The sequence below is a fragment of the Castor canadensis genome, chromosome 1, assembly GCF_047511655.1.
Source record: "Castor canadensis chromosome 1, mCasCan1.hap1v2, whole genome shotgun sequence".
NCBI classification, from domain to species: domain Eukaryota; kingdom Metazoa; phylum Chordata; class Mammalia; order Rodentia; family Castoridae; genus Castor; species Castor canadensis.
Genome location: NC_133386.1, coordinates 199,562,110 through 199,589,480, shown reverse-complemented (window position 1 = coordinate 199,589,480; position 27,371 = coordinate 199,562,110). Strand labels below are relative to the sequence as shown.

The 27,371-nt window shown below is 48.2% G+C and overlaps 5 protein-coding genes and 1 non-coding gene across 8 annotated transcripts; 3 read left to right on the top strand and 3 right to left on the bottom strand.

Moving 5' to 3' along the window:
- The first annotated feature begins 3,065 nt into the window (after positions 1 to 3,065).
- Positions 3,066 to 6,143, top strand: Ubxn1 (UBX domain protein 1). The gene is made up of 10 exons (XM_020181850.2): positions 3,066 to 3,189; positions 3,274 to 3,361; positions 3,512 to 3,565; positions 3,653 to 3,765; positions 3,850 to 3,919; positions 4,568 to 4,759; positions 4,852 to 4,903; positions 5,046 to 5,162; positions 5,650 to 5,842; positions 6,006 to 6,143. The coding sequence occupies exons 2-10, from the start codon at positions 3,303 to 3,305 to the stop codon at positions 6,053 to 6,055; spliced, it is 900 nt and encodes a 299-aa protein (XP_020037439.2). The 5' UTR covers positions 3,066 to 3,189; positions 3,274 to 3,302; the 3' UTR covers positions 6,056 to 6,143.
- Positions 6,144 to 8,952: 2,809 nt separating this feature from the next.
- On the bottom strand, positions 8,953 to 9,685 carry Uqcc3 (ubiquinol-cytochrome c reductase complex assembly factor 3). Its single transcript, XM_020181855.2, has 2 exons — positions 9,455 to 9,685; positions 8,953 to 9,365 (listed from the first exon to the last, which is right to left on the bottom strand). Exons 1-2 carry the CDS (start codon positions 9,572 to 9,574, stop codon positions 9,216 to 9,218), a joined length of 270 nt encoding a protein of 89 aa, XP_020037444.1. The 5' UTR covers positions 9,575 to 9,685; the 3' UTR covers positions 8,953 to 9,215.
- Positions 9,686 to 11,554: 1,869 nt separating this feature from the next.
- Lbhd1 (LBH domain containing 1) lies at positions 11,555 to 17,921 on the top strand. Of its 2 annotated transcripts, XM_020181851.2 has the most exons (6): positions 11,555 to 11,722; positions 11,801 to 11,966; positions 14,416 to 14,643; positions 17,023 to 17,147; positions 17,404 to 17,501; positions 17,588 to 17,921. In XM_020181851.2, the coding sequence occupies exons 1-6, from the start codon at positions 11,570 to 11,572 to the stop codon at positions 17,616 to 17,618; spliced, it is 801 nt and encodes a 266-aa protein (XP_020037440.1). In that variant the 5' UTR covers positions 11,555 to 11,569; the 3' UTR covers positions 17,619 to 17,921. The 2 variants fall into 2 exon arrangements, with proteins under 2 accessions (XP_020037440.1, XP_073903414.1); XM_074047313.1 differs by having other exon boundaries at positions 11,555 to 11,966.
- On the bottom strand, positions 15,030 to 16,577 carry Cskmt (citrate synthase lysine methyltransferase). 2 transcript variants are annotated; one of them, XM_020181854.2, is made up of 3 exons: positions 16,477 to 16,577; positions 15,863 to 16,186; positions 15,030 to 15,698 (listed from the first exon to the last, which is right to left on the bottom strand). In XM_020181854.2, the coding sequence occupies exons 2-3, from the start codon at positions 15,927 to 15,929 to the stop codon at positions 15,046 to 15,048; spliced, it is 720 nt and encodes a 239-aa protein (XP_020037443.1). In that variant the 5' UTR covers positions 15,930 to 16,186; positions 16,477 to 16,577; the 3' UTR covers positions 15,030 to 15,045. The 2 variants fall into 2 exon arrangements, with proteins under 2 accessions (XP_020037443.1, XP_020037442.1); XM_020181853.2 differs by lacking the exon at positions 16,477 to 16,577 and having other exon boundaries at positions 15,863 to 16,466.
- Positions 16,265 to 16,413, bottom strand: LOC141416514 (small nucleolar RNA SNORA57). The gene has a single exon (XR_012441206.1). It is a non-coding gene; the product is annotated as a small nucleolar RNA SNORA57 (small nucleolar RNA).
- A 4,244-nt stretch (positions 17,922 to 22,165) lies between the features above and the next one.
- Ints5 (integrator complex subunit 5) lies at positions 22,166 to 27,176 on the top strand. Its single transcript, XM_020181848.2, has 2 exons — positions 22,166 to 22,290; positions 24,035 to 27,176. Exons 1-2 carry the CDS (start codon positions 22,211 to 22,213, stop codon positions 27,012 to 27,014), a joined length of 3,060 nt encoding a protein of 1,019 aa, XP_020037437.2. The 5' UTR covers positions 22,166 to 22,210; the 3' UTR covers positions 27,015 to 27,176.
- Positions 27,177 to 27,371: the final 195 nt, after the last annotated feature.

The following is a 27,371-nucleotide window of genomic DNA, read 5'->3' as shown; positions in this document are numbered from 1 at the left end:
CCTCCTGAGAGACTAGGATTACAGGCATGAATCACCAGCTCCTGGCTTCAAACTAAAACAATTTTAATAGAATTCTTCCTTCCAAAAACTATAGTAAAGGAAACAAGGCATTTTGCAGAATGTGGTCAACAAGTCACAGAAAAAATAAAGGTATACTTAACTTCTACCTCCTCAAAACAGAGGCTATTTTCTGTCCCACAGCCTTGGAAAGGAAATGAGAAACAGTCCAGAAGCAACATCCAGCAAGGGGTTGCCAAAACAAAGTTTAAGCAGTTGAACATGGATGCCTCAGAAGAGTTTGGAGGAGCCTGACCAAATGACCCAAATTTTAATAGCTGACAGAAAAGTGAAGTGGCTCCTCTCAAGTAGCAGTGCTGCCCAGGCCTGGTCCAGCCTGTGCTCACCTATGTTATGCTCCTGAGCAAAACCTGATGCATCTGCTCTAAGGGAGACCTTTTCCCTGGATAGGTTCAGCAAGAATTTTTTTGTGTGAGTGAATGCAGACTCCACAGGGCATTTTGTTTTGTTTTTTATTTTTTAAAGATAGGGTCTTCCGACTATTTGCCTGGGCTGGGATCGAACTGTGATCTTCCTGATCTCTGCCTCTAGTATTACAGGTGGGAACCATGAGAGCCCAGAGCATAGGGTATTTTAAGGCTAGGAGTCAGAGTATTTTTCTAACACAGCTAGGCAGAGTCCATGTGTCCATGGCCCATCTCTAGTTTGTTTTAATTTCTCACCACACAATTGTAGATCTAGGACCTCAGAACTTCTATATATCTAATGTCCATTCTAACTTCTTTTTTTTGGTGGCAATAGGGTTTGAACTTAGGCCCTCATGCTTGCTAGGCAGGCGCTCTCGTGGCTTGAGCCACTCTGCCAGCCCTTTTTTCTGATGGGTTTTTTCAAGATAGGATCTTGAGAACTGTTTTGCTGGGGCTGGCTTTGGACTGGAATCCTCCTGATTCCTATTTCCTGACTAGCTAGGATTATAGGCAAGAGCCACCATTGCCTGACTCCATACTAACTTATGATTCATACTCTGTGCCTGGAAACAGTCCATGTCTAATAAACATTTGAGGAGTTGGTGGAGTGGTTCAAGTGGTAGAGTGTCTGCCTAGCAAGTGTAAGGCCCTGAGTTCAAGCCCCAACACCACCAAAAAAAAAAAAAAGAAAAAAATTATATCATCTTTAGCTGGGTGCTGGTGGTTCACACCTTAATTCTAGCTACTCAGGAGGCAGCAATCAGGAGGATTTCGGTTTGAAACCAGCCCAGGAAAATAGTTTGAGAGACCCTATCTTGAAAAAACCCATCACAAAAAAGGGCTGGCTCAAGGTGTAGGCCCTGAATTAAAAAAAAAAAAAAATTTGATGTGAGCTTCAATTTGGGTATTGTGATTCAGGCCTGTAATCCCAGCACTCATGTGGCTCAGGCGGGAGGGCTGGGAGTTCAAGACTAGCCTGGGCTACACAGCAAGACCTTGTCTCAAAATAAATGACTAGGGACATGGCTCAAGTGGTAGCTCACCTAGGAAGTGAAAGGCCTGAATTTAAACCCCAGTACCACAAAATAAATAAAAAATAATAAATAAATAAATAATATTTAAAAAAAAACATAAAATGAGTTTCAGTATTGGCATGATGGTGCACGTCTGTAATCTCAGCTATTTCAGAGCAGAGGCAGGAGTATCGAGTATCACAAGTTTGAAGGAAGACTGAACAATAAATCAAAACCACATTTCAACAAAACAAAATTTAGTGCTGTGGAACACCAAGTGATTTATGATGAGTACACAGCAGGGGAATAATGTGTAATGGAGTAAATACTGGAGGTGGAAGGAAGAAAAGGGTGGTCAAAGCAGGCTTTCTTCAGAAGGCAAACTCTGAAGTCTTGAAAATGACTAGAAGAGGCAGGGTATCCCAGCTACAGAACTGGTCAGGTGCAAGGACCAAGAGGGGGAGCAGGGCCTGTTTCCACAGTATGCAGAGTTTACCCTCAACTGGTAGATGAAACTTGGGCAGAAACTACCAGCATTTACACCACAATGTCTTGCCTTGCCAGGTACCTAAGATAGGTGCTATCCTTATCTCCACTTTATAGATGGGCTCTTAAAAACATCCCAGTGGTTTCTTTTTTTTTTTTTTTTTCCCCGTATGGGAGTTCAGGGACTCAGGCTTGCTGGGCAGGCACTCTAACACCTGAGCCACTCCACCAGCCCTCTTTTTGTATGATTTTTTTTTTTTTTTTCCTCCAGACAGGGCCTCCTCAAACTGTTTTACCCAGAGCTGGCCTTGAGCCAAGATCCTCCACATCTCTGCTTCCTAGGTAGCTAAGATTATAAGTGTGAGCCACCTAGTGTTTTTAAAAGCACATGCCTGTAATATCAGCACTTGGGAGTTCGAGGCCAACCTGGGTTACATAGCAAGACCTTGTCTCAAAAAAACCCAAGAAACAAACAAAACCCCACAAAACAAAAATGGGGTCGGAAGGAAACCAAGCGTCTGTTTCATCCTAGATGTCTGGGATGTCATGGAGGTTTTTAAAAAGTTGGTGATAATGGGATCAGATGCTGTGCTTTTCGAAGATCGCTTTGGCAATCTGGCAGAGGATGTCTCAATTCCCCGAAGAGGATGACTGGGTCAAAAAGAGTGTGCAAGCCAGGGGCGGTGGCTCACGCCTGTAATCCTAACTACTCAGGAGGCAGAGATCAGGAGGATCGCAGTTCGAGGCCAGCCCGGATAAATAATTTACAAGACCATATCTAGACAAAGTCCTTCACAAAAAAGGGCTGGTGGAGTAGCTCAAGGTGCCAACCCTGAGTTCAAACCCCAGTACCGCAAAAAAAAAAAAAAAAAAAAATCAAAAACGTGCACATTTCAATGACTCTTGACAAACTTTGCTAAACAACTTTCCAGCAAGTTGCGCTACGGGACCCTATTCCTCCTAATATCTAAGGAGGGTAACGCAGTGCGACGCTTTTAAACACGATCCTTCTTCTATATCACAGCCATAGGCGGGACTCGGCGGCTCCCAGTCCACGCAAGGTCCTGGAAGGCCGGCCGGGCGGGAGATTTTTGGCTCCTCTCGGCACCCGTCCACGCCAGCCTCCACGTGACTCAAACAGATCCGAGTACTTCCGCTTCCCTTCGGCTCTCTCCGATCGGTGTTCCCCGCGGGTCCCCAGTCGGGTGAGTGAGCGAGTGCCCGTCCCGGGGCGTCGAAGGTGGGTTGCCCTGCGCTGACCCTTCCCGCTTTCCTTCTCGCCGCACCAGGTCCCCGCGGAAGCGGCGGTGGCGGCGCCATGGCGGAGCTGACGGCTCTGGAGAGTCTCATCGAGATGGGCTTCCCCAGTGGACGCGCGTAAGGGAGCCCTTCCCCCTCTAGCCCCGCCCCACCGGGGTGGGGGGCCGCGGACCTGTCCTGGCCTTTACCCCAGCCTAGCTTCAGGCTCTGCGCCCGGTCCTGACCGTCACCATGGCTGGGTGCTACTCATGGTGTTTCTGCCCCCAGGGAGAAGGCTCTGGCCCTCACAGGGAACCAGGGCATCGAGGCTGCGATGGACTGGTGAGCGATCCGACTCGGAGTCGAGGACTGGGGGCTGGTGGGAGGGGCAGGCGCCAGGCCAACCTCCCTGCCGACTTTCCCTGCCAGGCTGATGGAGCACGAAGACGACCCCGACGTGGACGAGCCTCTAGAGACTCCCCTTGGACATGTACTGGGACGAGAACCCACCTCCTCATCCTCAGAGCAAGTTGACCCTGAAGGTCCGAACAGGGAGACATCGTGTGGTTATTGAGGAGGCCGGAGGAGAATCAGAAGGGGTAATAATAGTGGTTGCTTGTTTGTAGGACCTGGTTCTACTGCGGGAGAAAGCAGACCCATTCTGACTGAAGAGGAAAGACAAGAACAGACTAAGAGGTACAGTTAAAGAACATTCTCACTTTCCTAAGGGTCATCTCCACTCCTCCCCAATGCAAACACTCAAGTCTGGTCAAAGTACCTTGACATTTCCACATTTCCTTTGACCTTTTTTTTTGCTCCCCGCCTTGGCAGCACTGGGATTTGAACTCAGGGCCTCACACTTGGTAATCAGGTGCTCTTACCACTTTAGCCACTCCACCAGCCCCTTTGTCCTTTTGTTTTGTTTTTAGCCCTGAACCTCATGCACATACTCTACCAGTGAACTACACTCTTAGCTCCCTCTTTTTTCTCCTTTTTTTTTTTTTTTAAAAGGGAGAGGTTGGTACTGGGGTTTGAACTCAAGGCCTCATGCTTGCTACCTCTTGAGCCATTCTGCCAGCCCTGTGTTGGATATTTTCATACAGAGTCTCTCCAACTATTTTCCTGGGGCTGGCTTCAAACTGATCCTCCTAATCTCTTCCTTCTGAGTAGTAGGCTTACATGTGTGAGCCACCAGTGCCTGGCTCTTTTTTTATTATTTTGTTTTTCATTTATTTTTATCCACCTTGGGACACGTTTCCTGATTTTGTTTAGAGTCCTTTGTTATAAACTCACCTTCCCACTCCATGTCCATTTCTCTTGAGCTCTTTCCTTTCTGTAACACAGGATGTTGGAGTTGGTGGCCCAGAAGCAGCGAGAACGTGAAGAAAGAGAGGAGCGAGAGGCATTGGAACGAGAAAAGCAGCGCAGGAGACAAGGACAAGAGCTGACAGCTGCACGACAGAAACTACAGGAAGATGAGATGCGAAGAGCTGCTGAGGAGCGGAGGAGGGAAAAGGCTGAAGAGTTAGCTGCCAGGTGTGGATGATGGGCATGTTGGTCAACTGTTGAAAGAAATCAAGATTTGGTTTGTTGATGTCCGACCTGTTTTCTTCCTGTCTGCATTCCAGACAAAGGGTTCGAGAAAAGATTGAAAGGGACAAAGCAGAAAGAGCCAAGAAGGTGGGTGATGGGAAGACTGTAGGTAAATGGGGTAGGTGGGTTAATTTCCTTTTCCAGTTTCAGAGGAAAAGCATGGGCTTACAAATCTGTTCCTTCTGAGGGCAGGTGAGAGCCTGATTGAATGTTTTACTTTGTCCTCCAGTATGGTGGTAGTGTGGGTTCTCAGCCATCCCCATCAGGGACAGAGCCAGGTCCTGTTCCCTCTTCTCCCAGCCAGGAGCCACCTGTCAAGCGCGAGTATGACCAGTGTCGCATACAGGTACTGATTCTGGTTCCTTTTTTGGTCCTGAACCCTTTTCTTGGCCTATTAGTTACCCAATGCAGGTCTTTTTTCAGTTATGTTCCCTTTGCCAAATCTCTCCCTTTTTTGTAAATGACTTTTGAAATCCTACCTCCTCTACTCTTAGGAAAGATATCAAATTTCACCTGCCCCAGTCATATTTAAGTCCAGACCTCCCTCTTACTCAGCAGTTACCCTTTTATTTGCTCATATTTTTCTTTCATTACACAGCTATTTTCGTGATATTTGTCCTGACATATTTGTATATTGCCGTAGATTGTGAGTGAGTTAGACCTTTCAATACTTAGTAAAGCAGAGCATAAGTACATGTTCATTAAGTGCTTTTAGTAGTTGTAATGATTCAGTCTCTCTGATGGAAGAAGGGGCAGCTTTAGCTCTTCCTTACTTGGGCATACCACTCAGTTTTGATTGTCACAGTACTCTGGGTGTTTCTCTTGCCTTCTAGGTGAGGCTGCCAGATGGGACCTCACTGACACAGACGTTCCGGGCTCGGGAACAGCTGGCAGCTGTGAGGCTATATGTGGAGCTCCACCGTGGAGAGGAACCTGGAGGGGGCCAGGATCCTGTGCAGTTGCTTAGTGGCTTTCCCAGACGGGCCTTCTCAGAAGCTGACATGGAGCGGCCTCTGCAGGAGCTGGGTATGGCATATGGGATCAGGAACAGGACTTGGGGGACTGGGGGCATGCCTAGGAAAAGAAAGGATACAAAGAGAATGGACTTTATGGGGACAGTGTGAGTCCAGGAATTTGAGGAGCAAAAAGCAAGAACTGTAATTCAAGTCTTATTTTCTTCCATTTTTAGGACTCGTGCCTTCTGCTGTCCTCATTGTGGCCAAGAAATGTCCCAGCTGAGGAACCTTCATCCCTCCATCCCTCTCTGACTTCATCTTTGATAAAGCACTGACATTTCCTTCCTAATAAATAGACCCTCTGAGTTCTATATATGCCTGGCTTCTTCCTGAATGGTGGGAAGGACAAAAGGGAGGCAGAGAAAGAAGCCAAAGGGAACACATTTGGGGTTGACCCTCTTTCTCATCTTTAGTTTCCAACAGACACCAGTTTCTGTGTCTTGATTAGCTGCTTCAAAGGTAAAGGGGGAGAAGCTGTGGGGATGAGGGCACTTTTTGCTCCTATAGGTAAGGTGGTATGGTACCACCTTTTTTTGTGTGTGTGTGTGGGCGGGGAGGAGCAGCTTGGTATTTTCCAAATAGAATACTCGGACATTTGTTGGAGGTTGACAGTCATGATTTTTTTGGGGGTGGAGGTGGGTTGGAGATTTGAACACAGGGTTCAGGCTTGCAAAGCAGGTGCTCTATGGCTTGAGCCATACCTCTGGTCAGTTTTCCTCTAATTATTTTGGAGATGGGATCTTGTGAATTATTTGCCTGGACTGGCCTCAAACTATAATATTCCCCATTTCAGCATCTTGAGTAAAGAGGATTATAAGCATGAGTCACCAGCATCCAGCTATAAATTTTAAAGCCTTACTAGCCATGTACCTTCACTGTTTTTTGCACTTCTGGTATTTGAACTGAGGGCCTCCTTGCTAAGCAAGCACTCTACCACTTCCCCTAGTCATGTCCCTTGACTTTTTTTTTTTCTTTTTTTCTGGGATTAGGGTTTGAACTCAGGGCTTCACACTGGCAAAGCAGATGCTCTATCACTTGAGCCATACCTCCAGTCCATTTTGTTGTGGCTGTTTTGTAGATAGGGGTCTGGTGAACTATTTGTCCAGGCTGGCCTTGAACAGTGATCAATCCTCCCAGGTAGCTAGGATTATACTCGAGCCACCAGTGCCCAGCCCTTGACATTTTCTTTTTTTAATGCAGTACTGGGGTTTAAACTCAGCCTCACTCTTGCTAGACGGGCACTCTACCACTTGAGCCACTGCAACAGCCCAGCCCTTGTCTTCTTTAGGCGTAGTTTTTAGTAGAATAGGGATGTTGGTGCCTACTCCTTGGGGCTCTCATGAGGCAAACATAATGTTGACATAATGTGCTTCCATCTAGTGTGTAGCACTTCAGTCCCCAGTATTATCTATCCAAAAGGTTTTAGTTTTCTTTTGTGTGGTGCTGCAATGCAACGCAGAGCCTTGGGCATGCTAGTTAAATGCCCTACCACTGAGCTACACCCTAGCCTGGGTTGGTTATTTTATACGGCTTTCCATAAACATTCCTTAATGTTCCATGAACATTAAGGTGACCTTTGCAGAAAAGGAGACCTGCATGTGTTCTGCTGTAGAGTAAATCAAACATTATGGTACTTTCCTGATAACACTAAGAAGTGTAGAACCAGGTACCAGTGGCTCATGCTGTAATCCAAGCTACTCAGGAGGCAGAGATCAGGAGGATCAAGGTTCAAAGCTACCCCGGGCAAATAGTTTGAGAGGCCCTACCTCAAAAAAAACCATCACAAGAAAGGGCTGGCAGACTGACTCAAGGTGAAGGCCCTGAGTTAATACCACGGTACCGCAAGAAGAAAAGTGTTTCATACATACCACAGTTCTAAGTGCTTTTATGTGCTTTTATATGTACTGAGCTATAAAGGCACTGATTGTTATCTAGGTGTAGGTATAATTACCCATTTTAGAGATGAGGATCTCAAAGCACAAGAGCCTTGCCCAAAGTGACCTGGTAGCAAGTACAGCATTCTTCATGTGAGCTCAGGTTCTCCCTGATGGGTCTTCTTACTGCTACTGATCTCCTTCCCTTAGACCTCCAAACAGTTTCTGACTCCTTCCTCTTATGTAGAGAAGCAGATAAACCAGAAAGATCACACACAAGTGGTTGAGCTCACGACTCCACTGTCCAGCAGCTGAAAATAGCACCAATGCTCATTTCTGGGTTTGCACCTCAGTGTTACAAAGCTTTAGTGTTCTGACTTTATTTAATAAAAACAGCCTTTTTTCTACTTCAGTCTTGTTGAGAATTACAAGGTATAAACCAAACAAATGGATGGGCTGGGAGTACAGCTCAATGGTAGAGTACTTGCCTAGCATGCACAAGGCTCTGCATTTGATATCCAGCACTGTAAAAATGGGGGAAAATATGAGGTTGGAGTATAGCTAAGTGGTATATAATATGTGCTACTGGCATGCATGAGGCTTTGGGTTCCCAGATACACACAAAGGGGAGTGACCTGGCAAGCCTAACTGTGGGAACCCCTATCCCATGACTTTATCTCATACTCAGTGGTATCTCCAGGAAATCCTGTACCGGATCCAGACACTGGAAACTATAGGGAAAACCTTGTGGGTGAGGAACGACATTTACTGAGAGGCTGTTCTGTGCCCCTTAAGTCTCCAACTTAAGTCAATCTTCTAGGCAGTTATGATCTTTATAGAACAGGACAGGAGCTAAACCAGAACTTACTGACACAAAGCATGCTCCTTTCACCATTTCCAGTAAGTCAGCCTCTCAGCTTCTTTAAATAATGGTCATAGAAAGCACGTTATTAGGGCACGTTAAGTGCTAGATGCTCTTCTTCAACCTCGCCCGAAGAACAGGAGTCCCTTACAAGTATTCATTGATATCAAGATTTCCAGATAGTTCTGATTTTAAGTATGTCGCTAGGTTCTACCCGGAACTACACTCAAACTTAGACCACATGACCTGTTTTGAAATGTCGCTAAACCCAATGGGCTTCACGGTCTCCCTGGGAGAGGGGCGTGGCAGGCAGCTCCCGCGGTCAGCCGCGCTCTCAGCGCAGATCCCCACAGCTAAGCATTGGTAGGCGTCCGACTGCGAAGGTCACTCTCTGCACGAACAGCATTTATTGATTCCTTGGGTTCGCCACATCCGACCCTCTGCCTCGGTCCGGCCCCCTAAGTGCAAGTTAAAGCAACGAGCCCAGGGTTTGAGGGAACATGCTCACTCGGCGGGCCTCCTGGTCCCAGAGTCCGGGGTGCCACGCGCCGGCTCCCGGTTCCCCGGCCGGCCCGCGGAGGAGAGGGCTCGCCTCGGACTCCGGCACTCGAGCCAAGGTCCCGGCGCGCATCGGGACAACGCTGGTCTCACTCTGACCTCCCGCTGCCGCTGACCATCCAGTTCTTCCTCCAGGCCACGTTCTCTCGGGTAGCCGCGGCCTCCTGCAATGTGGCCATCACTAGGTGCTGGGTCCTGGTCTTCTCGTCTCTGTGCAGCGGATGCTGCTCCGGCAGCTCCTGCGAGCACGAAAGGAGGTTCGCAGTCCCGGCTTCCAGCCGGGTGCTCTCCCATCTACCACCCACCTCAGGGCTCTCAGTTGTTCTACCTTTAGCATGGCTTGTTTCTGCTTCTCTCCTGGGGTAACGAGAGCAAAAAGCGCGGAGCCCACGCCAGCCCCTGCTCCCAGCATTGCAGCTACGGCCAGCGCTTTCCGCACCTTGCCCATGGCGGACCTAGCGACCAGTGAGGCGCCCTCTGGAGACTCCCGCAGCCTAGAAAGGCAGCCACATCTCACCGCCCCCTGCGCGGGCTAGAGCGACCCATGGCATGGCGGTGAGGGAACCATAGAGCAGAGTCTGGGCTAGAGAATACCTGACCATAGAAATGTTCAGTCAACTGGGGTTCACGCCTGTAATCCCCGCTCAGGGAGGCCGAGATCAGGAGGACCACGGTTCGAAGCCAGCCCGGGCAAACAGTTCGAGCCCTCTCTCGAAAAACCCATCACATAAAAGGGTTGGTGGACTGGTTCAAGGTGAAGGCCCTGAGTTCAAGCCCCAGTACCGCAAAAAAAAAAAAAAAAGTGTTGGGAGTGTAGAGCCCTTGCCTGGCATACAGCACCACCACCAACAAAAAAAATTTCCCAGCGCTGGTGGCTCACACCTGTAATCTAGCTACTCAGGCAGAAATCAGGAAGATAGCTTTCAAGACTCTATCTCGAAAAAATACCCAACACAAAAAAGGGCTGACTGACTGGCTCAAAGTGGTGCCTAGCCAAAAAAAAAAAAAAAAAAAGGCAGCTCCTGTTTGCACCATTAGTCTTGTAATATGGTCATCCGAATATTTACACATAACAATCTATTGGCCCCTCCCAATCTGTTTAACTTTAGAACAAAGACCAAAAGCTGCAGGGCACCAGTAGCTCACACCTGTCATCTTAGCTATTCATGAAGCAGAAATCAGGAGGACCTTGGTTCAAAGCCAGCCCCGGCCAAATAGTTCACGAGACCCTATCTAAAAACAAACAAACACACACACACACACACACACACACACAAACACATCACAAAAAACGTAAAAAAGGGGCTGGTTGTAGCCCCTGAGTTCAAACCCCAGTACCGAAAGGAAAAAGCCAGGCACTGGTGACTCATGCCTGTAATCCTAGCTACTCAGGAGGGAGAGATCGGTAGGATAGAGGTTTGAAGCCAGCCCAGGCAAATAGTTGTGCAAGACCTTATCTCGAAAAAAAACCCTTCACAAAAAAAATCTGGTGGAGTGGCTCAAGGTGTAGGCCTTGAGTTCAAGCCCCAATACTGAAAAAAAAAACAAAAAACACCTACAGACTCAAAGCCAAGTGTACAGGGTTGGATTACAGGGCTGGCATGGTTTAGGCCTGTAATTCCAGCTATTTGGGAGGCAGAGATCAGGAGGATCACCTTTGGAAGCCAAAGGCTTCCAAAGACCCTATCTCAAAAATAACCAACACAAAAAAGGATTGTCTTAGTGGCTCAAGTGGTACAGCTAGGAAGCAAGCATGAGATCCTGAGTTCAAACCCTGATTCCGCTGAAAGAAAAAAAAATATGTTAAAAAAGTGGAGTGTAGAATAAAACAAAGAGCCTCTTACTTTTCTCCTCTCCTGGCATTCATTGTTTGAATGATACAGAGTGCTTGCCTTGTAAGTGTGAGGCTCTCAGGTCAATCCCAAGTTCTATACACATAAAAAAAGTTTCTTTGAGGCTGGCAGAGTGACTCAAGTGGTAGAGCACCTGTCTAGCTAAGTGTGAGGCCCTGAGTTCAAACCCAGTACCATCACCACCAAAAAAAAAAAAAAAAAAAAAGTCCCTGGCAAACAGTAAACAGCACACAAATATTCATTAAATAAGATACAAATAAGCCATCTTTTGAAAGTCAGTAAGGCGTTAGAAAGTTCCAAGTTCATTATCACAGCTCTTCACTCACAGGGCTTTAATCCAGATGCCCTTATCTCTGACCCTGGCTGCTATCCACAGTGTCCAGAGTGTAAATAGAAATAAAGCTCCTATGCCCCTCTTGGGCACCTCCCTCCCCTGGAAGGCCCATAATCTCCTAGCATGTCATACTCTTCTCTTCAGCAGTGATTAAGGGGTCAGCTCCAAAGAAGATTAAAGGAGCAGTCTGCGTGGTGCGCTGGGTCGGGGTACTTTAGTTAGAGTTCAATTGTCCTGTACTCTTGGAATCACCACTATGGCCCTTGTGCCAGGGACCAGCAAAGAGGATGAACCATGGCCTAAAGATAGCCCAGGCTACTCCTGGCACCCAGAAAGTCCCAGGTTGACCAATACTCTCTGGAAGGACAGAGAAGAGATTGGCAAGGTTGAAGGTCACAAGGATGTTCAGGTTAGTACTTTTTTACCCTGCGTCCTGCTGCTGCCTTATCCTCCAAACTGTCCCAACTCCCCTGCTGTCTTTATTCAGGTTGTCTCTCAAAAGTCCCATCTCCCTTCTATTGTGGTGGAAGCCTCAGAGGTGAATGAAGAAGACCATGGGGGTCTCCAATGGCCACATGAGGAGCTGCTGCTGCTCACTGATGATGATGAAGGGGAGGCTGAGGCCTTCTTCCAGGACCAAAGTGAAGAGCCAGGTGAGGGAAGTGGCTGGTTTAGTTGGGCCATTGTGATCTGGATGTTCTAGACAAGGCCAAAATGGAACACTCAGTGTGTCAGTCAGTAGTTCCAGGCACACAGTAGGTACTCAATAAATTTAGAAAGGGGCTGAGGGCAGTTAGCTCAGTGATAAAGTGCTCAGTTTAATCCCCACTACCAGACTCACCCATACAAATATACATAAATAAATACGAAAATATATAAACGTGGTAATACTGGAGAGAAAAGTCAAGACATTTGATAAGGTTGAACATTAAACAGCAGGTACAGGGATTGATTGATTGATTGATTGGCAGTACTGAGGGTTGAACTCAGGGTCTAACATTTGCACAGGCACTTTACCATTTAAACAATGCCCCCAGTTGTTTGTTTGAAACAGCCCAGACTGTCCTCAAACTAGAGATTCTCCTGTGTCATGCTGAGTGCTAGGACTGTAGATATGTATAACCACAACAGGTTTAGAGAGCCATTCTGATGTCAAAATGGGTGACACCTTTTAATTAATCTGTACTTGTATTTTGATTTCTTTTTGCTATTCTAGGGATTGAACTCAGTGCCTTGAATGCTAGCCCTAATCTGCACCTTTCTTTCTTTATTTTTTTTTGCAGTACTGTGGTTTGAATTCTTGGCCTCACTTGCTAGGCAGGTGCTCTACTGCTTGAGTCATGCTGCCAGTCTTTTTTTTTTTTTTCTTTTTTCCTTCAGACAGGGTCTCACTATATAGCTCAGGCTGGCTTGGAACTATGTAGATGACCTAATCTGTACTTTTAATATTTTAAAATATTTACATTGTTGGGGAAAAAGATGATAAAATTACTCTAAATCTGACCAGTACAAATAATGTTTTAGATGTCTTTCCTCCTGGACTTTTTTCCATGTCTGTGTATTATTATAAAAGGTAGTCTTTCTGTATGCATGTGTGTGTGTGTGTGTGTGTGTGTGTGTGTGTGTGGTATTGGGGTTTGAACTCAGGACTTCATACTTGCTGAGCAGGTGCTCTATCGCCTGAGCCATTCCATCAGCCCTGTTTTATGTTGGGTATTTTTCAGATAGGGTCTCAAGAACTATTTGCCCAGGGCTGGCTTTGACCTATGATCCTCCTGATTTCTACCTCCTGAGTAGCTAGGATGTCAACAGGACCTGGCTTTTTTTTTTTTTTTTTTTTTTTCTTTTTTTACTTTTTTAAACATTTACTATGTGCCAGGCACTTTGCTAAACACCTTTTCCTTATGACTTTCAGAGCAATCCTGTGAGAGAGATAATCCTTTATTAGTGAGGAAGTCAAGGTTCTTGATTGAAATTGCTGTCTTACTTTGCTTTTTGGTGCTAGGGATTGAATCTAGAACCTAGTTCATGCTGAGGACACACACTCTCCCACTGAGCTATACCCCTAGCCTGTCCTTTTTTTTTTCTCCCAGAAGTACTAGGGTTTGAACTCAAGAGCTTTTTGCGCTTGCTAGACAAGCATTCTACCACTGGAGCTACTCCACTGATTTTTGCTGTTGTTGTTTTTTTTTTTTTTTTTGGAAGAGTCCCATGTCCTTTATTATTTTTTTTCCCCAGCCCTGCCCAAGATCCTCCTATTTACTTCCCTTGTAGCTGGGATGACAAGCACGGCGTTACCACGCCTGATGAGTAGATGGTGGTCTCAAGAATATTTTTTGCCCAGGCTGGCCTGATTTTCCAGATCTGTACCTCCTGAGTAGTCAGGATTACAGGTGTGATCCACCTTGCCGAGCAACATCTTACTTTGTGTGTGTGTGTGCAGGCGGGGCTGGGGCCTGGTGTCAGTACTGGAGTTTGAACTTAGGACCTTGCACTTGCCAGACAGGTGCATTAACCCTTGTCTTCCTTCCTTTTTTGTGGGACTGGAGTTTGAATTCAGGCGTTTACACACACCTTCATTCCATTTTGCACTGATTATTTTGGAATTGGGGGGGTCTCTGGAACTATTTGTCCAACCTCCTAAGTAGCTAGGATTACAGACATGATCCACTGGTGCCCAGCTTGATTTCATTATTTTTATAAACAAAGACATTACAAATTCATTTTATAATTTTTTTTTTTTTTGTGGTACAGGGGTTTTCGATCTCAGGGCCTTAGGCTTACTAGGCAGGTGCTCTACCACTTGAGCTACTCCGCCAGCCCTCATTTTTAAAATCATTTAAAGATTCAAGGGTTGGTGAAGTGGCTCAAGTGTAAGAGTGCATACCTAGCAAGTGTGGAGACTTTGAGTTCAAACCCCAGTGCTGCCAATAAAAAGTTCCATGTAAAGATTCAAAAATATATCCAGATGTTTGGGATGTAGCTCAGTGGTACAGCCCGAATGGGCAAGTCCCTGGGGTACCACAAAAAAAAAATAATTATAAGATACCAGGAATATCTATTTTTTCATTGCTAATGGGTTAACTGTTCCTCTCTCCCCAGGCTGGGCCTGGAGCCCACAGGACCCCAGTGAACCCTTAAGAATATTTAACCCTGGACTCAGCTGGGGGCAGGAACAGGAAGACCAACAAGCCTGCTGGATTCCTGAGATCACAGAGTGTCAGGAGGCCCCCAAACCTTGTCCTCTTTGGGACCCAGCAACAGGCTCCAATATCTATAGAAGCTGCATTGTGGAATATTCCCATTTCCCATCTCTCAATACCTTTGGGGGTGAGTATTGTTCTCTCTTCCTCTAACATTCCACCTAGGTTAGTTTTAGGAGCCTTTCTACCCATTGTTTCAGTGTCCCCCTCTTAATAAATGAGAAAAGTGAGCCTCAGCAGTTAGGCCATGGGCCACCCAAGCCAATGCTGGGATTTAGATACAATTCCTATCTGCTGTTTTTAGGAATTCCAGTTAATTGAAGCAAGGAATGGCGCATTTGCACCTTCTGTTCTCGGCATTCACCTTGTGCCTGGCACTGCTAACTATCCATGTATGGTTATTGGTTTCATTCCCACTCTGCAGATGAGTAGGGGGCTGGGGGAGGAAGGCACCCATATTGCAAAACCAAAACTATCTCCAACCTTCTTCTTGCCCAACAGAAAACACTAAGGTCGGACTAAAATATCTTTAATGAGAGCCTTTAACCAAGTAAGCAAAGTAGGTAATGCCCTTGAAAGGGCCTAACTCCTGCACAGTCACAGTCCAGCCATGGGATCTTTGCTCCAGGCAGGGCAGACGCACGTCAGGATCCTCATCTGAGAATTGAATCAGGGTCCCCTGGGGGCTTAGGACTCTCAGGCATTCTGATAACAGCTGGTAAGTCCCAGGCAGACCACCCCTGGCAACAGCGTCCCAGGTGCCCTTGTCCAGCACTAGTTGGAAGGAGCCTGAGGGAGCCACCGTCTCCAGATTCTGGGCATCAGCCTGCATGAAGCGGAGACGGGATGCAGGGTGCCCAGGGCATAGGAGGGTTTGGCCTTGGCCCTCCAGAATGCTGTTCATGTGGGCCACAGCCACGGGAGAAAAGTCCACCCCTAGCACATCCACGGGGTGTGGGGACTTGGTGTAGAGGCCTGTGCACAGGCTTGAGGTTCCACAGCCCACATCCAGCACCCGCAGTAGGCAGGCAGCCCGTGCCTCCTGCAGCAGTGGAAGTAGCAGTCCCTCGATTTCCTCATAGCCAAAGAACCAGTCGAAGGTGGGGACACTGCCTGGACGCGGCTGGGCATGGAGCCGATCCCAGAGGCGGCGGTCAGCCAAGCAACTACCGGCCAGGGAGCCTGTGGATGCGGGTGGAGGGTGTGTTATCCGGTGTCGGGTTTCTGTCTCTCCTCAGCAAAAACGGCGCACAAGCACTCTGGGGTTTACTTTGAAAAGCCACAGTTTCAGAGACCACACTCCCATAAGCCCCTTTGCCCTCCCACTCTGTCCCTATCTTCCCTACCCGCCAAGGCTCGGCGCGCCCGCACCACTAGAGCAGGTACTTGAAGCGTTCGGCTCAGCGCAGCCATGTGCAGGTCCCCGCAGGGTCGGCCAGAGAACCTTACGCGAATCGTCGCCGGCACCCTAACCCGGGCCTGAGGTCCAAAGGAGTCTCTAAATTCCGCGCCGCTGAAGAACGCGTACAACTTCCCCGAGCTCTCAGCCCGCTGTAAAAGAACCCGGACACAGCCCTACTACGGTACAAACGGCCTTTATTGATTGCAACAGTAAATGGAAGAGAGGAGGAAAAACGTCAGCTCTCGCTCTTGGGGAGGCGTCCGCAGACCTGAAACCAAAGAAGACAGCGTGAGCATCCTGCGGGGGGCGGGCGGAGGGGGACGCTGGACCTGCCCTGCTGGGACACCCGTGTCTCGGCGTTTGAGGATAGAACCGGCGAACGGGAAGCCGCCGGCACCGAAGACATGGCACCGAGAGGGACGGAGCCCTTTCCTTCTGCCTCCGTACATAACGGGAAGTGGGACCACACACCCAGTCCCCGCCAAGAAAAGGAGGGCCCCCCCCAAGCCAGACCCAGATCACCGCCCGGCCTCCCGCACACCCGCGCAACCCCCACACCTAACAGCTCGCCACCCTGCAAGAGGTCTTCAGCTCCCCCGGAGCTCCTTTATATAGGCCCGGCACTGCCCCCCGCGCAGCGATTGGCCGCGGCGGGCGGAGCCGTGCGTGTCTACCGTGGGGCGGAAGCGCCGACTGCGAGGGAGCGTCGCTGCGCAGCAATGGGGGCGCCGGGAGGGAAGATCAACCGTCCGCGAACGGTGACTGTGTGGATGCTGCGACTTTGTTTCTCCGAACTTTTCGGAGCCTTTTTTTTTTTTTTTCTGTACTAGGGCTTGAACTCAGGCCCTTCGCCTTGAGTCACTCCACCAGCCCTATTTTTGAGATGGGTTTCTTCGAGATAGGGTCTTACGAACTATTTTCCCGGGCTGGCTTCGAAGGGCTTTCCCCCTCTCTGCCTGCTGAGTAACTAGGACCACAGGCGTGAGCCACCGGCGTCCGGCTGGAGACTTCTTTCATCCGGGATGGGATCGAGGGGGATCTGCGGATGCCTGGTGCGATGACTGTGTGCAGCCTTGGTCTGATTCTCAACCTTTTCCCTCGCAGGAGCTGAAGAAGAAACTGTTCAAGCGCCGGAGGGTGTTGAACCGGGAGCGGCGACTGAAACACCGGGTAGTCGGGGCTGTGATAGACGAAGGGTTGATCACGCGGCACCACCTCAAGAAGAGGGCGTGAGTAACAGATCCTCTTCTCATTGTTCCTCGCCTTCGATTTTTTCCTCGCTGCCAATTTCAAGAGGAGGCAAAACCTCTCTGCTTTTCTTGTACGCTCACGTTTTAAGCAGGGAATGTGTGTCTGCTGTGTGTTTTCCTAAACTCTGCTAGCCTCTCACAGTACGGTAGGCTGTGAGCTCACGCAGTCTTTAATTTTGGTCTTGGACCCAATTGACAATCTCAGGAAGGTTAACCATTCCTACCTGCTCTTCAGGTCCAGTGCACGTGCCAACATTACTCTGTCGGGGAAGAAACGCAGAAAACTTCTGCAGCAGATCCGACTTGCCCAGAAAGAAAAGGCAGCCATGGAAGGTAAGACTGGGACACACAGGTGAGATGAAAGGGAGCTTGGATTTATTTGGGTTCTTTAATGATCCTTCCTCTTTCCCTTTGCTCAGTGGAAGCCCCTTCAAAGCCAGCCAGGACTAGTGAACCAAGGCCCAAACGACAAAAGAAGATAACACCCCCCCAGGATGTAGACATGGAGAACCTTGAAGATGAGAGCTAAAGTTTTACTTCTTCTGCCAGAAGATTTTCAACTGGAGCCAGAAGGATTTGGTGGTTGCTTCAAAGGACTTTGGAGAAAGCATTGACCCTTTCACTATCCTCAGATCCCTACTGAGCTCCTCTGAAGGGATGTTAGGAGGGAAGAGGTTACAGAAGAAAGTTTGCAGAGGGGCCTCTCTAGCAGTCCACTCTATTTGTAATAAAGCTGTACAGTTTTGACCATAATGTGTGTGATTTAAGTGCAGGGATGGGGATGGACCTTGAGAAGGGGGGTCTGTGACTGTGGATGAAGACAGTCAGAAGCAGGATTCCCACAGAGCTCACTTGAGCAAAGGCAACAAGAAGCCAGCTTTTCTGATGCCCTTTCTCCCTAATGACAAAAGTAGAGATTATTGTAGGGATGATGTGTAAGGATCCTAATACTGGTCATACCATTGCCTGTGTGACTAGCTTGGGCAAATACTTCATTTGTCTTGCTTCCTCTGCTGGATTATGTTTTTAAATAAAGACCAAACATTTCCTTTTTTCCTTTCTTCTGGTCACACCTAGGGCCTCATGCATGTTAGGCAAGCATCCTAACCACTGAGCTACATCATTGGCCTCCATATTTCCCTTTTAATATTAATATTTATCTTTATAGGAAGCCAGGGCTGAGTTGTTTAAAGGGAAAAGCTGCCTGTGCAGAAGGAACTCTTGAACCTCTTGCTTTAGATTTCTGAATGCTGGGATTCTAGGGATTCTAGGTATGGGCCACCATACCCAGCCAATGGTAGCTCTACAGAAAAAAGGGAAAACACCCTTTGTAATTAAGCAATCTGTGGGGTGAAAATTGACAACTATATAAATACCCATTCCCCAATTATGTCATTCAGTGGTCACATGTCTTAACTTGAATTAGTTGTTACTGTCCTGTAAAGTGATTTTCTGTCATTCAGTGATTCATTATTTCCATGACCATTTACAAAGAAGAGCCTCTACCAGTTCTGTTTTGTGTTTGGCAGTCCTAGGGTTTGAATTCAGGGCCTCATACTTGCTAGGCAGGTGCTCTACCACTTAAGCCATACTGCCAGCCCTGTGTTGGGTATTTTTGAGATAAGGTCTCAAACTATTTACGCAGCCTGGCTTTGAACTTCAATCCTCCTGATCTCTGCCTCCCGAGTAGCTCAGATTATAGGAATGAACCACTGGTGTGTGGCTCTCTTCCTTACTTTCTGTCAGTGTGTTCCAAGCTCACCTACTATTTCCTCTGCCTAAGAACAAAACAATAACCAGAGCAAAATGACTGGAGCTGTGGTTCAAGGAGTAGACCATCTGCTTTGTAAGCATGGAGCCCAGAGTTCAAACCCCAGTACCATAAAAAATTTAGGGCCTGTAAAGATATGAGTTCTAGTCTAAGTAAGATGAAAGAATTAAAATTGCTTTTTAATTTCTATTTTTTTTATTATGGAAACATTTCAAACATATAAAAGTAGATGCACCAATGTAGTGGGCTCAAGGGGCAGAGCAAGTGCAAGGCCATGAATTCAAATCTCTCGCAAAAGAGAGAGAGAGAGAATTACCACTCAGCTGTAACCCTCACTCATCCCTCCTCCAGACTTACCATTTCTACCACTGAGGACATTGAAACAGATAAAGTCCAGCAGTGTCCTCTCATTTTCTGTCCCACTTCACAGATTAGTGCCAGTCATTAGCTGTGTGCTGTTAACTTGTACCTATAATCCTAGCTACTCAGGGGGCAGAGTCTGGAGGATTGAGGTTCAAAGCCAGTCAGGGCAAATATGTCTTAAGACTCTATCATGAAAATTCACAACACAAAAAGGGTCTGGGGTAGTGGCTCAAGCGGGAGAGTACCTGCCTAGCAAGTGTGAGGCCCTGAGTTCAGACCCCAGTACCACCACCACCAAAAAAAGATACCAATAATGGATGACTTTTATACAGACTTTTACTATGCCCAAACACTGTCCTAAGTTCTTTGCCTGTATTATTTCATTAGCCTCACATATGTTTATTTGCCTCAGATATGTTACTGTCCCTGTTTGACAGACGTGGAAACCAAGATCTAGAAAATCCCTCGTCCATGGATACTAGCTAGAATATGATAGAAAGACTTGGCCCCATGCATCCTAGCTCTAGAGTCCTTCAAACTTCCTATTTCACTATTGTAATGCATAGAGATGTTTCTGTATCCAGCATTATGCCAAGCACTTTACATAAATTATCTTAAGTGATCTTCACAGAGTGTGTCACAGAGTCATCATACTAATTTTGCAGATGGGAAAACAGGCTCCAGACATTATGACCCATACTTGCCTTTACCTCTTAGACTCAAATGATTCTTCTGCCTCAGCCTCCCATGTAGCTGGGATTATAAGTATGAGTTACCACAACTGGTCAGAAATTGCCCCTTGTATTTACTATCTTAGAATAGTGCCTTCTGGTATGTAGTAGAAGTAGAACTAAAAATAGAAACAAATAACAATGAATGAGTCATTTACTTAGCTTTTTAAGCATAATCACTTCAATAGTATATTCAGATGGACGTGGTAGCACATGCCTGCAATTCCATCATTCCAGAGACTAAGGCAGGAGGTTCAATAGTTGGAGGCCAGCCTGGGCTACAGAGTGAGACGCTGTCGCAAACAAACAAACAAACAGTATATTTAAGCATATTTAACACATACCATCTGGTATTCTAGCTTTCTCCTCCTGTGAGGTAATAAGTACTTTGGTTAATACAAACCTCAAAATCTACTTCCCTCTCATTTATTCAGTGATTATTTGTTAAGAACATACTAATTAATGCCAGGTAAATACTATTATAGGGTGGTAAGGATATAGCTTTTTTTAAAAAAAAATTTTTGGTGGCACTGGGATTTGAACTTAGGGCCTCACACTTGTAAGGCAGGTGCTCTATCAATTGAGCCACTTCACTAGCCCTTTTTTATGTTGGGTATTTTCAAGATAGGATCTCATGAACTATTTGCTCAGGCAGGCTTCGAACCACGGTCTTCCTGATCTCTTAAAAAAAAAAAAAAAAAAACTTTAAGTGATGCTTTAGAATCCAGGACCTCATGCATAAACTACATCCCAGTCTGAGGAAAACATGGTCTGGGGAATGTAGCTCAATGGTAGAGTGCAAGCTTAGCATGTGGGTTTGATTGGCTTGGCTGCGGGTTTAATTCTCAGAACTGCTAAAGTAAATAATAAATAAATAAAAGCTAAAGTTCTTAGTGTCAAAGAGCTTAATTTTTGGTGTTCATTTTCAACAAATATAATATAATAGCTAATGCGTATACAGTGCTTACCATTGTAGGCACTATGTGCTACACTGTGAACTTTTACTTCAGTTTTTCTAACAACCTTATGAGCTATTTAGAAGAGGTAACAAGCATAGACAGGTTAAGTCGAACACACAGCTAGTAACTGGAGTAGATGGAATCTCATCTAGGTAGACTGACTCAAGTGAGGGCTCTTGCTGAGATGTACAGACTCCGTATGTAGTTGACAATTGTGCTCCATTTCTTCCAGGTTTGGAAGAAACCATTATACCAACAACGCTCTGCCAGGTTTGGAGATGTTTGTGGAGAGTTAGAGTAAGGTCTCCATAGTGAGCCTAAACCTGGAGATTGATAGAACGATGTCTCTCCATTGGAATGGGCGGACTCTTTCATCCAGTTAGCCCAATTTGTTTAGGACTCTCCCCCACCCCACCTTTCTACTCTTATTTCCTCATGAGTTTTCTCTCCTTTCCATCTCTTCAGTGGGTACCATGGTACAGACAGAGTAATGGCTTTTATCCCTTGCCCTCCGTGAAACACATGGGTTCCATCTTAGAGGCTCAGGAGGCAGGGTTACGACAGAAGCAATTTTCCTTCCTCTTACCGGCTTTTCTGTCAAAGAAGACAGCATTCTCTGGACTCTGAGGCTCTGTTTGTGCCACACTCTCTGGTTCTTCAAAATCAAACAAAGAAAAAGCCCAAGCCACCCCAAGATGGGGGGCGGGTATAGCTTTCCCCTTCCCTTCCCTCTTTAATTGCTTTACACATTGTCACCCTATTTATTTACTTATACTATTTTCTTTTTTTTTTTGAGATGGTCTTACTATTTAGCCCAGGCTGGTCTCCAACTCATGATCGTCCTGCCTCAGCGTCCCCAGTGCTGGGATTATACACGCACACCACCACGGCGCGGCTAGCGCTTCATTTTGAAAAAGTTGTGAGTTCCACAATTGTATTTTTGGCGTTAGAAAAAAAAAATCCCATTTGTGATTGGACGCAGCTAGTTTTAGTCTGTCAATGGACGTTTGAAAAAAATTGTTGCGTTGGGGTGGGTGGGGTGGGTGGGCTTCCCGCTGTCATCTATGCAATACGGAACCAATGTGCTAGGGGCACAGACATCGCCGGATTCGTTTTCCTGAGAGGCTTCGGCGCTGGTTTCTTTCACGTTTTTCGTAAGCGCGCATGCGCCGCCTGCGCTCCGCCGCTCCCGCCTCGGGCTCGGGCTCGGGCTCCGGGATGTCCGCGTTGTGCGACCCTCCCGGGGCCCCTGGGCCTCCCGGGCCTGTCCCTGCCACCCACGGTCCCGCGCCTCTCAGGTAGTCAGAGCCCCTGGTATCTTTCCCCACCGCGCAGGCCCCCGCGCCGATCCCCAGTCTTCTCGGCAGAGACCCGGATCCCACCTCGAGAACTCGCCTCAGGGTTCTGAGAGGTTCCTGGTCGCGTCCTCCCAGAACTCGGGAATTGGCTCACTAAAAACTCTGGGCTCCAGTGCCCGCCCTCCCAAGGCTTTGGTCCTTCTCACTAGACCCCAGTGCCCACCTGCCCTTGGCTTTGCTCTCCCAAGAGTCCTGGGGATATCAGAACTTGGGGATGGTCGCCCTGCCCTTTTTAACCTGAAGAAACCCAGGACTTTGACTTCGTGGAGACTCCCTGAGAATACAGACGCAGAAACCCTTTGAATGTTTCTGCTGGCCTTTCCCTTGCCTACTCCCCTCCTCTTGTGCTGGCTTTTAAAATTTTTTGTAAAGGAACCAGAAAGGAATGGCATAGTCTTATAAGCCCCTATTTTTGATAGAAAAGACGATAAGGGGGAGGAGATTTTGCCTCCTCCCAAACAATGTCTTCTGAACCTCTAAAAGGAAAACATATGTTCCCAGAGGGGAAGGGGTTGTCTGTGCCAGGGACACCCTGATTCTCAGGCACATTGAAGGTGCTGGGTAAATAGTGGTTGTCGATTCAGTGGTGGGTGGTTAGGATTTTTTTTTTTTTCTTTTGGCGGTAGTGGGGTTTGAACTCAGGGCCTCCCACTTGCTAGGCAGGCACTCTACTACTGGAGCCACTCCACCAGCCCTAGGATTCTTGAACAATATGGGAAAAACGGGTAGGGTGTCTTTAATAAGGAGTTTTGATTTTCTTTCCATTCACAGCAGATTCCAGAGTGCTTTTGTTGTGCAGGAAAGTATGATAAAAAATCGGAAAGCAGATATTATAGAAACATAAGCTATATTCAATTAAATACTTATTGAGAACTTCTCATACACTAGACCTCAATAGAAGGGAATTCAGTGTTAAAGAGCACAGAAAAAGTTTCTACTCTTTTGGAGTATACAGACTTACTACTTAAATTCTTATTTCTTATCTGTAAAATGGGATCATAGTAGACCTACCTCACTGAGCTGTGGTCAGAACTGAAATAGTACATATACAGTATCTTAAAGAGTACCTGAACTGGCTAGGGATGTAGCTCAGTGACAAAACAAATGTTTAGCATGTGTGAGGCCCAGTGTTCCATTGCCAGCATATCAACCCGGCCCCCCCCAAAAAAGTACCTGGTAATCTTATTACTGGATTAGGGGGTGGTTCAAGTGGTAGAGTGCTTGTCTAGTAAGCCCAAGGCCCCAAGTTCAAACCCCAGAACCACAAAAAGAGTTACCTATTACTGATGTTTTGAAAAAAATTTTGTTTTTTTTTCTGGTGGCACTGGGCTTAAACTCAGGACCTCACATTTGCTAGGATCTTAACTCTTGGGCTACTCTGCCAACCCTTCTTTGTGATGGTTTTTGAGATGGTGTCTCTTGAACTATTTGCCCAGGGCTGGCTTTGAACCTCGATCCTTCTGATCGCTGCTTCCTGAGTAGCTAGGATTACAAGTGTGAGCCACCAGGGGCTAGTGAAAAATTAAGTAATGTGAACCAGATGTGATATTTAAGTTTGTAAGCTCTTATGAAGGAGGTACAGTTATTCACCCTGTTTTACATAGAAGGAAACTAAAGCTCATAGAAGGAATGTAAGTGGCCTAACATCTCCCAGGGCTCTAAATCTGCTGTTGCTTCCTTACAGTGCTCAGGAGCTGTCCCAGGAAATCAAGGCTTTTCTGACTGGTGTAGATCCCATTCTGGGTCACCAACTCTCAGCTCGGGAACATGCTCGCTGTGGTCTTCTGCTGCTCCGATCTTTGCCACCTGCTCGGGCTGCTGTGTTGGATCACTTGAGAGGTGTTTTTGATGAGAGTGTCAGAGCCCACCTGTCCGCTCTAGATGAAAGTCCTGTAGCTGGCCCTCCCCACCTCCGTCCACCTCCACCTTCCCATGTCCCTGCTGGGGGACCTGGTCTAGAGGATGTGGTACAAGAAGTACAGCAGGTTCTGTCTGAGTTTATCCGAGCCAATCCAAAGGCCTGGGCACCTGTGATTAGTGCATGGTCCATTGACCTCATGGGACAACTGAGCAGTACATATTCAGGCCAGCATCAGCGTGTCCCCCATGCCACTGGCTCTCTCAATGAACTGCTGCAGTTGTGGATGGGCTGTAGGGCCACCCGCACGTTAATGGACATCTACGTGCAGTGCCTCTCAGCTCTTATTGGTAGCTGCCCAGATGCATGTGTGGATGCCTTGTTGGACACGTCTGTCCAGCATTCTCCACACTTTGACTGGGTTGTGGCACATATTGGCTCCTCTTTTCCTGGCACCATCATCTCCCGAGTCCTTTCCTGTGGCCTTAAGGACTTTTGTGTCCATGGTGGGGCTGGAGGTGGAGCTGGTGGTGGTGGTGGAAGCTCTTCTCAAACCCCCTCTACAGATCCATTCCCTGGGTCTCCTGCCATCTCTGGGGAGAAACGGGTGCCCAAGATTGCCTCAGTTGTAGGCATTCTAGGGCACCTGGCTTCCCGCCATGGAGACAGTATCAGACGGGAGCTCCTTCGAATGTTCCATGATAGCCTGGCAGGAGGCACTGGCGGCCGAGGTGGGGATGCTTCTCTTCAGGCCACAGTTCCCTTCCTGTTGCAGTTGGCAGTCATGTCACCAGCTTTGCTAGGCACAGTCTCTGGAGAACTTGTGGATTGCCTCAAGCCCCCATCTGTGCTGAGCCAGCTGCAGCAACACCTGCAGGGCTTCCCTCGAGAGGAGCTGGACAACATGCTGAACCTGGCTGTGCACCTGGTGAGCCAGGCCTCTGGAGCAGGTGCCTACCGCCTGTTGCAATTCCTGGTGGACACAGCTATGCCTGCTTCAGTTATTACCACCCAGGGCCTTGCTGTGCCAGACACTGTGCGAGAGGCCTGTGATCGGCTGATCCAGCTGCTGCTGCTGCACCTGCAAAAACTGGTTCATCACAGGGGAGGGTCTCCTGGGGAAGGGGTCCTGGGCCCACCCCCACCTCCTCGCCCAGTGCCCTTTCTAGATGCGCTAAGAAACCATGTTGGAGAGCTGTGTGGAGAGACATTACGGCTGGAACGGAAGCGCTTCCTGTGGCAGCATCAGCTCCTTGGCTTGCTATCTGTCTATACTCGGCCAAGCTGTGGACCTGAGGCCTTGGGTCATCTACTGAGCAGAGCTCGAAGCCCTGAAGAATTGAGTTTGGCAACCCAGTTATACGCAGGGTTGGTAGTCAGTCTCTCTGGCCTCCTCCCCCTGGCCTTCAGAAGTTGCCTGGCTCGGGTGCATGCAGGGACTTTACAGCCTCCCTTCACAGCCCGGTTCCTGCGCAATTTGGCACTGTTAGTGGGCTGGGAACAGCAGGGTGGTGAGGGCCCTGCAGCCCTAAGTGCCCAGTTTGGGGAGTCTGCGTCAGCACATCTGTCTGACCTGGCTCCTCTCCTGCTACATCCTGAGGAGGAAGTAGCTGAAGCTGCTGCCTCTCTCCTGGCTATCTGTCCCTTTCCTCTGCAAGCCCTGTCTCCCTCTCAACTCCTGGGACTGGTAAGGGCTGGGGTGCATCACTTCTTTGCCTCTCTGAGGCTGCATGGACCTCCAGGTGTGGCCTCAGCCTCCCAGCTTCTCACCCGACTTTCTCAGACTTCCCCAGCTGGGCTCAAGGCTGTCCTACAGCTGCTAGTTGAGGGAGCCCTACACCGGGGCAACACAGAACTGTTTGGAGGGGAAGTAGATGGGGAAAATGAGACTCTCTCAGTTGTTTCAGCTCCTTTGGCTTCTGCCTCCCTGTTGGACACTAATCGGCGGCACACTGCAGCTGTTCCAGGTCCTGGCGGGATCTGGTCAGTTTTCCACGCTGGAGTCATTGGCCGTGGCTTAAAGCCACCCAAGTTTGTTCAGTCTCGAAACCAGCAGGAAGTGATCTATAATACCCAGAGCCTTCTCAGCCTTTTGGTGCACTGCTGTAGTGCCCCAGGGGGCACTGAATGTGGGGGTTGCTGGGGTGCTCCCACCCTCAGCCCAGAGGCAGCCAAGGCAGTAGCAGTGACCTTAGTAGAGAGTGTGTGTCCTGATGCAGCTGGAGCTGAACTGGCCTGGCCCCCAGAGGAACATGCCCGGGCCACTGTGGAGCGGGATCTTCGTATTGGCCGACGCTTCCGGGAACAGCCCTTGCTTTTTGAGTTGTTGAAGTTGGTTGCAGCCGCTCCCCCCGCCCTGTGCTACTGCTCCGTGCTGCTTCGGGGGCTGCTGGCTGCCTTGTTGGGCCATTGGGAAGCCTCTCGCCACCCTGATACTGCCCACTCCCCCTGGCACCTGGAGGCATCTTGCACCCTGGTGGCTGTCATGGCTGAGGGAAGCCTCTTGCCACCAGCCCTAGGTAATATGCATGAGGTATTTAGCCAACTGGCACCCTTTGAAGTGCGTCTATTGCTGCTTAGTGTCTGGGGCTTTCTCCGGGAGCATGGCCCCTTGCCCCAGAAGTTCATCTTTCAGTCCGAGCGTGGCCGCTTCATCCGGGACTTCTCCAGGGAAGGTGGAGGTGAAGGAGGACCCCATCTGGCTGTGCTACACAGTGTCCTCCATCGCAACATCGATCGCCTAGGCCTCTTCTCTGGCCGTTTCCAGGCACCTTCACCGTCCACTCTCCTTCGGCAAGGGACATAAGCTTTGCCCTGCTGCGGAAGCCGAGGGAGGTTTAGCAGTGATAGAAAAGACTAACGGTGCTACAGAAGGGTTAAGGTTTATTTTCTAAGACCCTGACTTAGTGAGCGCTGTCACTTTCTCCCCTAATCCACCATTTTTTCTAAATAAAATTTGCCGAGTTGAGACAGATAGTCTAGTGTTTGTCTGATGCTGAGAGTTAGTCCAGTGCTTGTCTGATGCTGAGAGCACAAACAGCACCTTAGCTCTGAGTGTTCTGCCCTGGGCCTCAAGCCCTGCCCCGCGCCTAGCCACTCCCGACACGCCCCCCCCCCCCCGGGAGCACGTAAGGGTGTGCGATCCGCCAATAGGACAGACGTC

Coding starts and splice junctions, on each gene's coding strand:
- Ubxn1 (XM_020181850.2), top strand. CDS start 3,303: ATGGCGGAGCTGACGGCTCTGGAGAGTCTCATCGAGATGGGCTTCCCC. Junction 4,760..4,851: donor GCTGAAGAGTTAGCTGCCAG/GTGTGGATGATG, acceptor TCTGCATTCCAG/ACAAAGGGTTCGAGAAAAGA. Junction 4,904..5,045: donor AAGCAGAAAGAGCCAAGAAG/GTGGGTGATGGG, acceptor TTTGTCCTCCAG/TATGGTGGTAGTGTGGGTTC.
- Ints5 (XM_020181848.2), top strand. CDS start 22,211: ATGTCCGCGTTGTGCGACCCTCCCGGGGCCCCTGGGCCTCCCGGGCCT. Junction 22,291..24,034: donor CACGGTCCCGCGCCTCTCAG/GTAGTCAGAGCC, acceptor GCTTCCTTACAG/TGCTCAGGAGCTGTCCCAGG.
- Cskmt (XM_020181854.2), bottom strand. CDS start 15,929: ATGGCTGCGCTGAGCCGAACGCTTCAAGTACCTGCTCTAGTGGTGCGG. Junction 15,699..15,862: donor GGCGCGCCGAGCCTTGGCGG/GTAGGGAAGATA, acceptor CCGCATCCACAG/GCTCCCTGGCCGGTAGTTGC.
- Lbhd1 (XM_074047313.1), top strand. CDS start 11,570: ATGGCCCTTGTGCCAGGGACCAGCAAAGAGGATGAACCATGGCCTAAA. Junction 14,644..17,022: donor ATCTCTCAATACCTTTGGGG/GTGAGTATTGTT, acceptor TTTCCCTCGCAG/GAGCTGAAGAAGAAACTGTT. Junction 17,502..17,587: donor AGAAAAGGCAGCCATGGAAG/GTAAGACTGGGA, acceptor CCCTTTGCTCAG/TGGAAGCCCCTTCAAAGCCA.
- Uqcc3 (XM_020181855.2), bottom strand. CDS start 9,574: ATGGGCAAGGTGCGGAAAGCGCTGGCCGTAGCTGCAATGCTGGGAGCA. Junction 9,366..9,454: donor AGAAACAAGCCATGCTAAAG/GTAGAACAACTG, acceptor TCGTGCTCGCAG/GAGCTGCCGGAGCAGCATCC.